A 14,593-nucleotide genomic window follows, 5' to 3' on the forward strand; every position below is an offset into this window, starting at 1 on the left:
AGGAATGCATCCAGTTGTGCTCATATGTTTATCTTGGGAGAAAATTGTGATATATTTTTTTTTTAATGACTGACTGGATCATTAATTTCTTTATGGTCATTATTTTGTTTAATAATGCTTTTCTTAAATGCATGACCGTTTAATTGGAATCCCATTAAAATAAAATGTTTCACCTGGCCCTTCATTTTCTTTAAAGAATTTTACCCATCTTACAAATTCTGCCTAGGTAATTAAAGGTATGGGCACAACTGTCTGTTTTCTAATGTACTATGAATTTTAAAATAAATGCAAGTAAAGAAAAAAAAAAGAATTGTATGTATTATTATTACGCTTAACTTTACAATAAATCTTTGGGGGATAAAGTTAAAATACAGAGGGTTCATGTTTTGATCATAGGGGTAGAAGCAAAATCATGCATTGTAAAAATGCATTACACATGGGTAGCCGGTTTTTCTGAGAAAATTCCGAGGTGAACTTTGAGGGTGCATATGGTGCACATTATACATGAGAAATTATGGTATGCTTCTGGGAAGGGGTAGCTTGCTCAGCCATTCAACTTAAATCGGCCTCAAAACGCCTGAATTTGTCTCTGTAATTTGATATATCTAGTAGACCATTTTACGGTTTATTAGGCACGAGTCTGTACATCAGTAAGGCAGACTTTATTTTTGCAATTGACACTGGCACTTTGTTGAATGTTACGTTGTCCACGTGCCTGTTCTTCTTTGACATGAAAATTATTAGTTTTACTGTACCTGGCATTAAAAGAGACAGCAAGACAGACATCATAGCACAACCAAAGAAAATACAGCACATCAACATGCTTCAGTGATTTAATTTGGAGCATATACAGAGCTTAACAAATGTATTAGACAACGCCCGTTTGACTGATCATACGGTATAATGCGAACCTTCTCAGTTTCATTTAGCTTTCAAATTTGTATCATTTTTTTAACAGGTACTAAGAAAGCTTTCAGGAGGCCCCGTAGCTCAGTGGTTAGAGCACTGGTTTGGAAAACCAGGGGTTGTGGGTTCGTATCCCACTTGGGGCCCCCACTCCCTGAGAAGGGTTGCGTCAGGAAGGGAATCCGGCGTAAAAATTGTGCCAAACATATGTGCATTCATCTGAGAAGACACGCTGTGGCGACCCCGAAAGGGACAAGCCGAAAGAAGAAAGACTAAGAAAGCTTTCAAACTGAATTTGCACATTGCAGATTTTTGTACCCACAATTTAACTAACTCACTGGCATTTTCTGAAATATTTGAAATTTATCCAATCCAGCATAACATTCAACCCAGGAATGCAAATAAATTGCTTTAAGTAAGTTTTGACAAGGTCTAAATTTAAAAAAATCACAGATATAATTATATCAAAATGTATGTACAGTGGTGCCTCTCTTCTCGAACACAATCCGTTCCAGAAGGCCGATAGAAAACCGAAATGTTTTCCCATTACAATGAATGGAAAATGAAATAATGCGTTACAAGCCTAAAGAAAATATTTTTTGAAAAGTATTTTTTTTTTTTAGCTTTTCCTGATAATAAACTGCATAGTAGAAATACATGGATAGTTTAAACACGTTATATAATTAAATCATTTAAGAAATAGTATATTTATTTTTTGCTTTAGTAGTAGTGTATGCTAGGCTGGGAGTGCATTGCTGGATCTGTAGCGACTCGGCCCCCAGCCTAGTAAACCTTTTTTTATTAACAAAAGTCCAGAATAACTTTAAACAAGCAATAATGAGGGGGGATTTTTTTTTTTTTTTTTTAATTTGCACAGAAAATACGGAACGTAAAAAAAAAATACTTGTAACTAGAGGTAGGGTTAATGGAACAAAAGAAAAAAGCAATGCAAAACAACTGATTTAAATGTCTTCGGTGGGGTTGACTCGCCACTTTTTAACAAAGAAAGAATCTAATGTAGACTGTTTCTGCCGTCTTTTGAGCACCTTCCTGAAGTGGCTCAGAACAATGTAATTGAAATTTTGCAGTGCTCTGCAACATTTCTGCTTTGTTAGAGTGATGGAGTGCGACAAAATTCTGGATGTCGTTCCATTTAGGGCAGATAGCTTTTATATCGGCACTTGAGACATGTTTCCTGCCTTCAGCTTCATCAGATGACATCTCCTCCCTTCCTCGTCAACACTATCCCCAGCTAACTGCTGCTCGTTTACGAAAATAAGAAGCAACTTTTTGACTTTCTCCAAGATCTGTGGCCTCTGCTTGGTCAACACAGTTGTTCCTTTAGCAACATCACTTCCTTTGAGGGCATCCTTGTGTTTCAGAATGGTGATGATCATCGATTTCACCATGCCATACTTCTTCGATAGCGCAGCAGCATGCACACCAGATTCGTATTCGGCTATCAAATCCTTCTTGAAGGCAACAGTTTTAACCACTACTTTCCTTTTTTCAGCACGAGCAGTTCCACTTGCCTTCTTTGGAGCCATGATCAGGGGTTAATATTGCTCAATTGGAAGCAAAAAAAAAGGCACGACCAGGACACATCAGTGAGGTGTGCGGGTCAACTGGTTGCATTGCGCGCAGGTGCGGGCGTTACGTAATTTCCGTTTTTTTCAGGGTGCGTTCAAAACCACAATAACAAATCGTTGTGGGTCAGCTGGTGGGGGCTTTCGAATACTGATTTTTTTGTTTGAAAACCAAAGCAAAAAGATGTTGAATTTTCGTTCGAAAACTGAGTTGTACAAAAACACAGACTTATGAAAACTGAGGTACCACTGTACTTTCTACTTTGTTAAAACACAACAGACATCAACATTCCAGGATCATAAAATTTATCTATGGTAATTACCAAGGGAGGCGGCACGGTGTATCAGCTGATAAAGCATTGGCCTCACAGTTCTGAGGTCCCGGGTTCAATCCCAGACCCGCCTGTGTGGAGTTTGCATGTTCTCCCCCGTGCCTCCGTGGTCCTCCGGCCACTCCGGTTTCCTCGCACATCCCAAAAACATGCAACATTAATTGGACACTCTAAATTGTCCCTAGGTGTGATTGTGAGTGTGGCTCTTTGTCTCCATGTGCCCTGTGATTGGCTGGCAACCAGTTCAGGGTGTACCCCGCCTCCTGCCCGTTGACAGCTGGGATAGGCTCCAGCACTCCCCGCGACCCTCGTGAGGATAAGCGGCAAAGAAAATGGATGGATGGATAATTGCCAAGGGTGTTCATGTAGAGCCATTGAAGCATCAATCTTGAATTGGGTAGCGCTCTAATAAAATTAAATACTTCCACTACACTTTACACTACAACTATGCATTATAAACATGCAGTAACATTTCACAAAATAAATCCCAGGCACCCACAGATGTAAAGATGCATTTTGCACACAAGTCAAGTTTTATACATCCAGCCAATCCATATGTGTACCCTATGTACTGGACTGTTTGAATCATGTGACCTGTGCCTGTGGTAGAATTGCAGTTTGAATGTATTTGGAAAGTGGATTGTCTTTCTTTTAGGTTTTGTTGTTCAAGTTCTGATATAACTTTATATGCATTTTTTTTTATTTTGCATGTTGCGTTACAAATTATGGACTAGTCTAGTCTAATCTTAATTTGTACTACTGTTTAGTGTAGTCCAGTGGTTCTCAAACCTGTTTTTGAGATGCGCCACTTTTTGAATATGAAATTTTCAGCACCCCACCCCAATCTTGAAATATTTCCAGTCAAGGAGGCTGTGGCAGTAAAAACATTCATTTGGAATCAACAAAAACATGAACAACAGCTGGATGTAATTTGTTAATGAAAAGCTCGAATAGTTGATAATTGCCCCACGGCCCCCCTGTCATAGAGCGCCCCCACCCCTCCAGTTTGAAAACCACTGGTATTGTCCATGCCATATTAATGTATTATGAATATGCCAACCAAAGCACTAGAAAATATCCAAATAGATACTGCTCGTGTTTTTATTTATTTATTTATTTATTTTTTACAAACTGTAGTTGTATGTTGTTACTAACCATCTCTGCATTTTATGGCTCTCTCATTTTTCTTTCTTTTAAAGGTCAGAGGACAAAGATAAGGGGTCAGTTAAAATTCACATCTTCATTATTTGTTATTTAAAATACCCACTTCATTTCCAGCAAGTTGTCAGATATAGTTTTGCTAAAAATTTGGTTTTTATTACACGCATTTAGCAATCCTTGAACATACCCAAAGGTTGAGACACCGGGGTGTATTTCCACTGTCCACCGCACAAGCTACTGGTAGTGATTTTGCACTGGTCACACACAGCGTCCTACACTCTATATGCAATGGCAACCAACATGTTGGAATATGATGATGAGGATTTAATTCATAATTTACTTGCTCGAGCATTCCCACTTGTTGATTTAAACAGACATGAATAAAATATAACAAGCATTGTCATGTGGTCAAACATCTGAGGGGGGAAATTTAGGCATGTCTTTTATACAGTCATGGCTAGAAATACTGGCACTCCAGCGGTGCTGTTTTTGTGCATGACTGTGTATTACATATTCATACTGTCACTGACACGGCACAAGCTTTTACACGTATGCAGTATTCTTACATATGTGTCCCTCACTTGAGTTGCTTTATAACACACCTCACAATGTCTTTGCCGTGTCAGTTGGATTGTCATATAGGCAAAAGGACAGACTACAGCACTAATAAGTATGCTGTTCGTCATTTTTTTTTCACTACTGCCCAGGAGGTAATAACCATAATAGAGACATGGGTATATACAAACCTCATAATAGTCATGGTATATATAAGGAAAACACTGTCTGTGCTGTTCCATGGTGGCTGTAAGATTTAGTTTTCTTGGTGGTGGTTGAGGTCCCGGAGGCCAATGGAAAAATCGTTGGCACCCGAGTTGGTTTCAGCCTTTACCTAAGTACACTGCGGTATCCATTGCTTTCTGTTAAGTCGTTCTCAAAACACGGTGGTTTGAAGCGATCAGCACAGAGTTTGAAATGGCTGCAGGCACACATAGCCGACCATGTTTCTTCCCTTGTTGATTGACTTTCCCTATCCACTAGTGGGGTATTTCTTTTTCTTTTGGAAAGCCAAATAAACTTTTGCCACTCCCATTTGTACAACCCAATCCGACACAATAAACTAACGTGACATGGCTAAATCATATGACAACATAGAGATGGAAACCACAGCTTGGAACAATAGCCACAACGCCGAAAGAATAGGCTTTTTGACCAGTGTTATGTCACAGCGCTGGCTCGAGCCAAAGAGTAGAAAGCACTAGATTTAAAAAAATAAATAAAAAAAAAAACAAAACAAAACCGAGACGCATTCTGAATCACATTTATCAATTTAACTGCTGTACATCTGCCATGTAATCACTTGAAATGGTTTGTTTGTAAAGGGGTTGTAATAATCAAGATAATTTTTAGCATCTTTGTCCTTTGACCTTTAACCCACATCACTCTACTGTGGGCTGTATCTACATCCTTGCGCTATCTTGTGGTCTTTCAGCTCTGCTCCTCCCTCTGAGGATCCTGCTCCCCCTCTGTCTGAGGCTGATGAACTCCTTAACAAGTAAGGTCTCTGTGTATACAGCTTTGTTTACTTGTTTTCCCAGCTCTGCTCGATCACCTCAGGAAGCTTAGGTGTCTTTTCAAAGAAGCATAAATTTAGACATTTTTGTCTCTGAAGTGGTTCACAATCAATTACTAAAATCTAGTTTATTATATAATGCAGGGTGTGAAATACTGTAATTTCTCAAGTATAATGCACACCCCCAAAGTTGACCTAAAAAAAATTAGGAAAACCCTTCCACCAATGTACAAATGCGCACCACCTATTTGCCACTACCCATATGCTCACAAAATTAGGAATGATCTGTATTTATATTTTGTTAGGTTTGTACTTTTATTGTTTTTCAAAAAACTGTCCGTACAGCAATCATTAACAATAATGTGCATGTGCGGATATAGCGGTAATATCATCTCGGGACAGGCCACAAGACATGCTTGTCCTGGTCCCTGCAGTTGTCAGAACAGAATCCCTAAACCAACTAAAATAAATGCTCAATGATGGCACAACATTTTATTAATACTGTTAACACATAGTAGAGTCTTAAATAAATATTTAACACAGTTTGACTTAAACAATTTTTGCATTAAATATTTTTGCATAAAATGTTTGTGCATAGTGCAGTTTATTCTTTACATTACACATCCTTGGGCAAGACTTCAAAAGCAACATCTGGCTCATCTCCAATCTGAAAAGTATCCATCGTAGCGACTTTTGGTGACTTGCTCCAGTTCTGGTACCTCCTGAATTCACAACATGTCATCCTTTGTGCCATCCATGGCGATTGTGGGGAAACATTTTATGAATCCCAAGAGTTTTCAGTCTTAAAAATATAAACTCTTTAACATTATTAAACACAGGAATAAATATTTGTGCATAAAACATTTCTGCATAATGCAGTTAATCCATTACATTACACATACTTGGCTAAGCCTTCAAAAGAAGCATCTGACTCATCTCCAATCTGAAAAAGATCCATAGTAACTACCTTTGGTGTATCGCTGTGGAACTCATTATTGATGACATGAAGAGATCTACAGCTGAGGTGGGAGAGTCGGTCCGAAGGACAACCATCAGTTGTACACTGCAAAAATCTGGCCTTTATGGAAGAGTGGCAAGAAGAAAGCCATTTCTCAAAGATATCCATAAAGTCTCATTTTAAGTTTACCACAAGCCACTTGGGAGACACACCAAACACGTGGAAGATGGGCCTCTGCCCAGATTAAACCAAAATCAAACTTTTTGGCCACAATGTAAAACGATATGTTGAACACACCATCCCCACAGTCAAACATGGTGGTGGCAGCCTCATGGTTTGGCCCTGCTTTTCTTCAGCAGGGACAAGGAAGATGGTTAAAATTGATGGGAAGATGAATGGAGCCAAATACAGCACCATTCTTGAAGATAACCTTTTGGAGTTTGCAAAAGACCCGAGACTGGGATGGAGATTTATCTTCCAACAGGACAATGATCCAAAACATAAAGCCAACTCTACAATGGAATGGAACGTATCCAGGTGTTAGAATGGCCAAGTCAAAGTCCAGACCTAAATCCAATCGAGAATCTGTGGGCACAGCTCAAGACTGCTGTTCATAAACGCTCTCCATCCAACCTCACTGAGCTCAAACTGTTTTGCAAGGTAGAATGGGCAAGAGTTTCAGTCTCGATGTGCAAAACTGAAAGAGACATACCCCAAGCGACTTGAGACTGTAATTGCAGCAAATGGGTGGCGCTACAAAGTATTAATGCAAGGGGGCAGAATAATGTTCCACGCCCCACTTTTTAGGTTTTTATTTGTGAAAAAAGTTTAAAATATCCAATAAATTTCATTCTACTTCACGATTGTGTCCCACTTGTTGTTGATTCTTGACAAAAAAAGTGATTTTATATCGTTATGGTTGAAGCCTGAAATGTGGCAAAAGGTTGAAAAGTTCAAGGGGGCCGAATACTTTCACAAGGCACTGTAGGTATATTAATACTGCATCCATCATTTGAGAGGGTTTAAGGAATGTAACCCTGCGAATAACGGGGGAACAATGTATCAAACTATCTTGTGACTTAAGTTAAGTGAGCATTTAAAGAGTTAACTCAAGGTATTTTATTTGTAATGCCACCACAAAAGGGTCCCAGTGACGGTAAAACTAAAAAAGTGATTGTTTCAACCAGGAAATAGACCGTATTTCATTGTAGCGGAAGCTGAGCAACAAAAGTGGTACAATCATCAGTTTTAGTCGACGTTTGTTGCTATGACGGCCACATAACCCCCTAAATTTGTAAGCAATCTACGGCACATTTAGAACTATCACTATCGTATGCGACATAATAAACACTATAAATGTTGGACGAAAAGACTTCCCGACCTTAAATATAAGGCAGCTGAATGAAAAACAATGTATGCTGGTAACTGAGTGCGCCTTCCTGTGCCACTTGGCGATGTAATCTTACGTTTTTGTGCAATGTAATCCATTGCACGCTGTTCGTAACCTCGCAATGTTATACTTTGGTACCATTAAAAAAATGACAGTGTTTTGGCTGCCTCTAACAGAGTACAAATGACACTAAGGTAATCACTTCAGTGCACCCAATAATCAAAGAACAAAGAGTTATTGTTAGAAATGGACTTCACGTGGAGTAATCCTGCTTTTCCATGTCTGCGGCCATGCATTGTCAGAGTTAAGGGTAAGTAGCTAAACTTTTTTTGTTTTGCCTGCACACAAACATACATTATTTAATTTTTATATTTGGGTAAACATAAGTTTTTAAGTTGGCTATAGTTTTAAAGTTATTTTATCTACATTTATACAACATATTAATGATAAAATATTAAAACAACCTGCCGTGTACAGTCAATTTTATGCTGGTGACAGTTTGATCTCTGAAACTAACAATAGATTAAAATAAAGAGATTCAAAATTCAAACAAATTGGAGGATGGCTAGGTTCCCTGATCTGATTGTTCAATTTCAGAGAACAATAAATTACTTTTAATCTGCAAAATTGCTCCTCCTTCAATTTGTTTGGTTTGTCACACTTTAATGTAATTATTGAGGGGAGGTTTCCCATCAGGCCACCAGGCTTTGACTATTGTATTCCCATTTTACTTTACCAATGTAGCAACCTAGATGCTAGCCAATTTTACACCTTCACCAGAGCATTACTGTTTCTTCTCTATATGCAACAGCTAGGGTAATAGTTCGGGGTGTCCTGATCTGATCTTCGAGATCAGATATCGGCTCAAAGTCTGTTTAAAAAAAAAAAAATGAAAATAAAAAATTGCATCAAACTGTATCAAAACTTTTTACCACTCTTATAAAAGCAGGCCATTCCATGCTCTCTTCTAGGCCTTCTGTTCTGTATTGCCTGGACAGCATGCAGAACCCACATTATCATGAACACCAGCTTGCTAAACTGATAACATTGTAGCAAGGAGTAAGAGTGAATGTTGTTTGCGTAGTCGTTTGGCACTGCAATTCATGTTCCCGGTCAAGCTAAAATCACTTAACGAAAAAAATTACAGCAGTGAATGTTCAATCATATCACAGACTATCTTCATTTTTGTCCACAAAAATCAAAGGCTTTTAAAGCTAATTTTAATAATTGAATGAAAATCACCATTGACTAGGTAACGAAAATGACCATTGAACTCGCGGGACTTGCATCTCCCAAAAATAATGAGTATTGGTGTTCAAACAAATATTGTCAGGTTTGTATTCTTGTAACTCTGTGAAAAGTAGTTATATCAATAATACTCAAGTCTACTTTTTGTTCCTGCAAGTGTGAAACTTAGTGCATGTTCCACACTGCTCCTCAAAGGTAATGACATGCACACCAGGATCACGAAACCCTAAAAAGGCACACATTAGGGCCAGTACAAGTGCCAAAGTCTCACTACTTTTATACATATTTGCCACAACATAAAACTATACCACAGGTGTCTAGCTGCACATGTGGAGAAACCAAATGCTTTCTCCATCATATACTGACTGTAGAAAATAACGGAATTGAACTTGAATTATTTTGCACTTTAAAACAGTCTTCTTCTTTTCCTTTCAGCTTGTCCCGTTAGTGGTCGCCACAGCGTGTCATCTTCTTCCATTTTAGCATATCTCCTGCATCTTCCTCGGAAACACCAACTGCCCTCATGTCTTCCCTCACAACATCCATCAACCTTCTCTTTGGTCTTCCTCTCACTCTTTTGCCTGGCAGTTCCATCCTCAGCACCCTTCTAACAATATACTCACTTTCTCGCCTCTGGAAAAGTCCAAACCATTGAAAGTCTGCTCTCTCGAACCTTGTCTCCAAAACATCCAACTTTGGCTGTACCTTTAATAAGTTCATTTCTTACCCTATCCAACCTGCTCACTCCAAGCGAGAACCTCCAACATCTTCATTTCTGCGACCTCTATTTGTTCTTCCTGTTGTCTCTTCAGTGCCAATATCTCTCATCTGTACATCATGGCCAGACTCACCACTGTGTTATAACCATTGCCCGTTATCCTCGCAGGGACTCTTCTGTCACATAACAGACCAGACCTTCCGCCAGCTGTTCCAACCTGCTTGGACCCATTTCTTCACTTCCTGATTACACTCACCATTGCTCTGGATTGTTGAACCCCAAGTATTAGTATTAGAAGTCGTCCACCCTCGCTCTCTCTTCTCCCAGGAATCTCACTCTTCCCCCTCTACCCCTCTCATTCACACGCATATATTCTGTTTTACTTTGGCTAATCGTCATACGTCTCCTTTCCAGTGCATGCCTCCATCTTTCTAATTGTTACTGCACCTGCTCCCTGCTTCCACTGCAGATCACAATGCCATCTGCGAACATCATGGTCCAAGGGGATTCCTGTCTAACCTCATCTGTCAGCCTATCCATTACCACTGCAAACAGGAAAGGGCTCAGAGCTCATCCCTGATGGAGTCCCACCTCCACCTTAAATTCTTCTGTCACACCTACGGCACACCTCACCATTGTTCTGCTGCCGTCATACATTTCCTGTACTATTCTAACATATTTTTCTGCCACACCAGACTGACTCACGCTTGCATGCTACCTTTCTTGTTACTCTGTCGTGGGCATTCTCTAAAGACACAATGTAGCTCCTTCTGACCTTTTCTGTAGTTTTCCACTAGTATCCTCAAGGTAAATAATGAATCTGTGGTACTCTTTCTCGGCATGAAACCATACTGTTGCTCGCAGATACTTACTTCTGTCCTGAGTCTAGCCTCCATCTTTAACATGACTTCATTGTGTGGCTCATCAACTTTATTCCGCTATAGTTTTCACAGATCTGCAAATCACCTTTGTTCTTAAAAATGATAATTAGGACACTTTCCCTCCATTCTTCTGGCATTTTCTCACCCGCTAGTATTTTATTGAATAAGTTGGTCAAAAACTCCAGAGCCACCTCTCCAAATTGCTTCCATACCTCCACAAGCACAGTGAAGAAAATGAGTATTTGAACACCCTGCTATATTGCAAGTTCTGCCACTTGGAGAATCATGGAGGGGTCTGAAATTTTCATCATAGGTGCATGTCCACTGTCTGAGAGATAATATAAAAACAAAAATCCAGAAATCACAATGTATGATTTATTTATTTTTTTTTTTAACAATCTGTGTGATACAGCTGCAAATAAGTACTTGAACACCGGAGAAAACCAATGTTAATATTTGGTACAGTAGCTTTTGTTGGCAATTAAAGAGGTCAAACATTTCCTGTAGTTGTTCACCAGGTTTGCACACACTACATGAGGGATTTTGGCCCACTCCTCCACACAGATCTTCTCTCGGTCAGATAGCTTTCTGGGCACAGAGTTTCAGCTCCCTCCAAAGATTTTCTATTGGGTTGAGGTCTGGAGACTGGCTAGGCCGCGTCAGAACCTTGATATGCTTCTTACAGAGGCACTACTTGGTTTTCCTGGCTGTATGCTTTGTGTCACTGTCATGTTGAAAGACCCAGCCACAACCCATCTTCAATGCTCTGACTGAGGGAAAGAAGTTGTTTCCCAAAATCTCCTATCCCATGTGCAGAAAAACACCCCCAGAGCATGATGCTCCCACCCCCATGCTTCACAGTACGGATGATGATCTTGGGATGGAACTCATCATTTTTCTTCCTCCCAACACGGTTCGTGGAATTATGACCAAAAACCTCCATTTTGGTCTCATCTGACCACAAAACCTTCTCCCATGACTCCTCTATCATCAAAATGATCATTGGCAAACTTAAGACTGGTATTGACATGTGCTGCTTTAAGTAGGGGAACATTCCGCTCAATGCATGATTTCAAACTGTGACATCTTAGTGTATTACCAACAGTCACCTTGGAAATGGTGGTCCCAGCTGTTTTCAGGTCATTGACCAAGTCCTGTCGTGTAAACCGGTGCTGATTCCTCACCTTTCTAAGGACCATTGCAACCCCACGAGGTGATATCTTGCATGGGGCTCCACTCCGATTGAGATTGACAATTCATGTTTAGCTTCTTCCATTTTTTTTTAATGATTGCTCCAATAGTGGACCTTTTTTCACCAAGCTGCTTGGAAATTTCTCCATCGCCCTTTCTTGTCGTGTGGCGTTGTACAATTTTGTCTCTGCTGTCTGGACAGCTTTTTGGTCTGAACCATGTTACTAGTTTGAGTCTTATTGGTTGTATGGGGTGGACAGATGTCTTTATGCAAATCACGACCTCACACAGGTGCATCTGATTTAGGACAATACATGGAGTGGAGATGGACTTTTCAAGCCAGACTAACAGGTCTTTGAGGGTCAGAATTCTAGCTGATAGACAAGTGTTCAAATACGTATTTGTAGCTGTATCACACAACTAAATCGTAAAAAAAATATACATTGTGATTTCTGGATTTTTCTTTTTAGATTATCTCCCACATTTGACGTGCACCTACGATGATTTCTCAGTGGGAGAACTTGCAATATAGCAGGGTGTTCAAATACTTATTTTCTTCACTGTATGTCATCAGGACAAACTGCCTTTCCATTTTTCCTCCTCTTCAGTGCCGTTCTAACTTCCCCCTGACTAATCTCTGCCACTTCCTGGTCCTTCAAACTTGCGTTTTCTACTCTTCCCTCTCTCTCATGTTCTTCATTCATCAACTTCTCAAAGTATTCTTTCCATCTAGTAAGTACATTACTGGCAACAGTCAACACATTTTCCTCTCTATCCTTCATCACCCTTACCAGTTGCACATCCTTCCCATCTCTATCCCTCTGTCTGGCCAACCTGTAGAGATAATTTTCTCCTTTTTTCGTGTCCAACCTGGTGTACATGTCATATGCCTCTTTTAGCCTTCGCCACCTAAACCTTTGCCCTATGTCGCAACTCAATCTATTCCTTTCGCCTCTTCTCAGTCATCTGTGACCCACTTCTTCGCTAACCTCTTTCCTTGTTTGACTTTCTGTATTTTGGCGTCCCACTACCAAGTCTCCTTCTCTCCTTTCCTACCAGAAGACACACAAAGTACTCTCAGGCCTGTCTCTCTGATCACCTTTGCTGTAGTAGTCCAGTCTTCCGGGAGCTCCTCCTGTTCATAAAGAGCCTGTCTCAACTCTTTCCGAAAGGCCGCACAACATTCTTCCTTTCTCAGATTCCACCACATGGTTCTCTCCTCTACCTGTCTTCTTAATTTTCCAACCTACCACCACAGTCGTCTTACACGCCACCATCCTGTGCTGTCGAGCTACACTCTCCCCTACAACTATTTTACAGTCAGTAACCTCCTTCAGATTACATTGTCTCCACAAAATTTAATCCACCTGCGTGCTTCTACCTCCACTCTTGTCGGTCATCTGTGTTCCTGCCTCTTATGGACAAAAGTGTTCACTACAGCCATTTCCATCCTTTTTGAAAAGACCACCACTATCAGTCCCTCAAAGTTCCTTTCCTAGATGCCATACTTACTCATCACTTCTTCGTCGCCCCCGTTTCCTTCGCCAACATATCCATTACAATCTGCACCAATCACAATTCTCTCTCTGTCTGGGATCCTCAGAACTACTTCATCTAGTTCCTTCCAGAATTTCTTTCACCTCTATGTCACATCCTACCTGTGGGGTTTAGCCGCTAATCACAATTTACATAACACCCTCAATGTCAAATTTCAGCCTCATGACTCGATCTGAAACTCTTTTCACCTCCAAGATATTCTTAGCGAGCTCTTCCTTCTAAAATAACGCCTATTCCATTTCTCTTCCCATCTACTCCATGGTAAAATAATTTAAGCCCTGCTCCTAAACTACTAGCCTTACTACCTTTCCATCCGCTCTCTTTTATGCACAATATAGCAACCCTTCTCCTAAACATCATATCAGCCAACTCCTGAGATTTTTCTGTCATAGTCCCAACAATAAAAGTCCCTACACTCAGTTGTAGGCTCTGTGCATTGTTTGCGTTGTTAACCCGGGCCACGACCGAGCCGGTATGGGTTTCTTCTGTTGAACGCTCACATTTGTTTGGAACAGTTTTACGTCGGATGCCCTACCTCACCCAACCCTTTGCATTTATCCGGGCTTGGGACCGGCCTACAGATTGCACTGGCTTGTGTCCCCATAGGGCTGCATTTTGCACTTTAAAAGAGTAATTTGTATGGTTTTTTTCGGGGGAATGAAGACTCCCAAATCCATCATATATGGATTACCTGAGCCAAGTACTCATTAGGGACACAAGTCCTACATTGATGTCCATAATTGGTACTGACCTCGGTGGTCGCCTTGGTGCGCTTTGTAGTATTCCCCTTGTTTTATCTTTTATGTTTGTTTTTGAAGAAATCTTGTGACTTACACTCGGGAAGGCTTGCTAAACATTAGTCTACTCTGAACAGTCTTTTCACCAACTTTTTCTACAATCAACAATATCTCCAAAGTTTTTTGTCGGAGTTTGTGACATTTCTGCGCTCTGACACAAGAAGGAGGCCAAGACAGCACCATAGAGGGAAGCGTGCCAGAGTGCAAGTTAGGATCTACTGGGAATGATTCAAAACACCAATTCCATCACTTCAGGTCACAAATCTACACTCTACCCATTAAAATCGGGACAGTTCCA

General features: G+C 40.2%; 1 protein-coding gene and 1 non-coding gene across 2 annotated transcripts in view; both read left to right on the forward strand.

The window, feature by feature from the left end:
- Positions 1–14,593, forward strand: part of ap2a1 (adaptor related protein complex 2 subunit alpha 1) — a 115,193-nt gene that overhangs the window by 72,028 nt on the left and 28,572 nt on the right. Inside the window, exons 15-16 of the mRNA XM_061845086.1 lie at positions 4,024–4,044; positions 5,475–5,537. Of these exons, the coding sequence (XP_061701070.1) occupies positions 4,024–4,044; positions 5,475–5,537 (84 nt within the window). The remainder of the gene's footprint in view (positions 1–4,023; positions 4,045–5,474; positions 5,538–14,593) is intronic.
- trnas-gga (transfer RNA serine (anticodon GGA)) lies at positions 980–1,053 on the forward strand. Its single transcript has one exon. It is a non-coding gene; the product is annotated as a tRNA-Ser (tRNA).

The sequence above is a fragment of the Syngnathoides biaculeatus genome, chromosome 16 (assembly GCF_019802595.1).
Source record: "Syngnathoides biaculeatus isolate LvHL_M chromosome 16, ASM1980259v1, whole genome shotgun sequence".
NCBI classification, from domain to species: domain Eukaryota; kingdom Metazoa; phylum Chordata; class Actinopteri; order Syngnathiformes; family Syngnathidae; genus Syngnathoides; species Syngnathoides biaculeatus.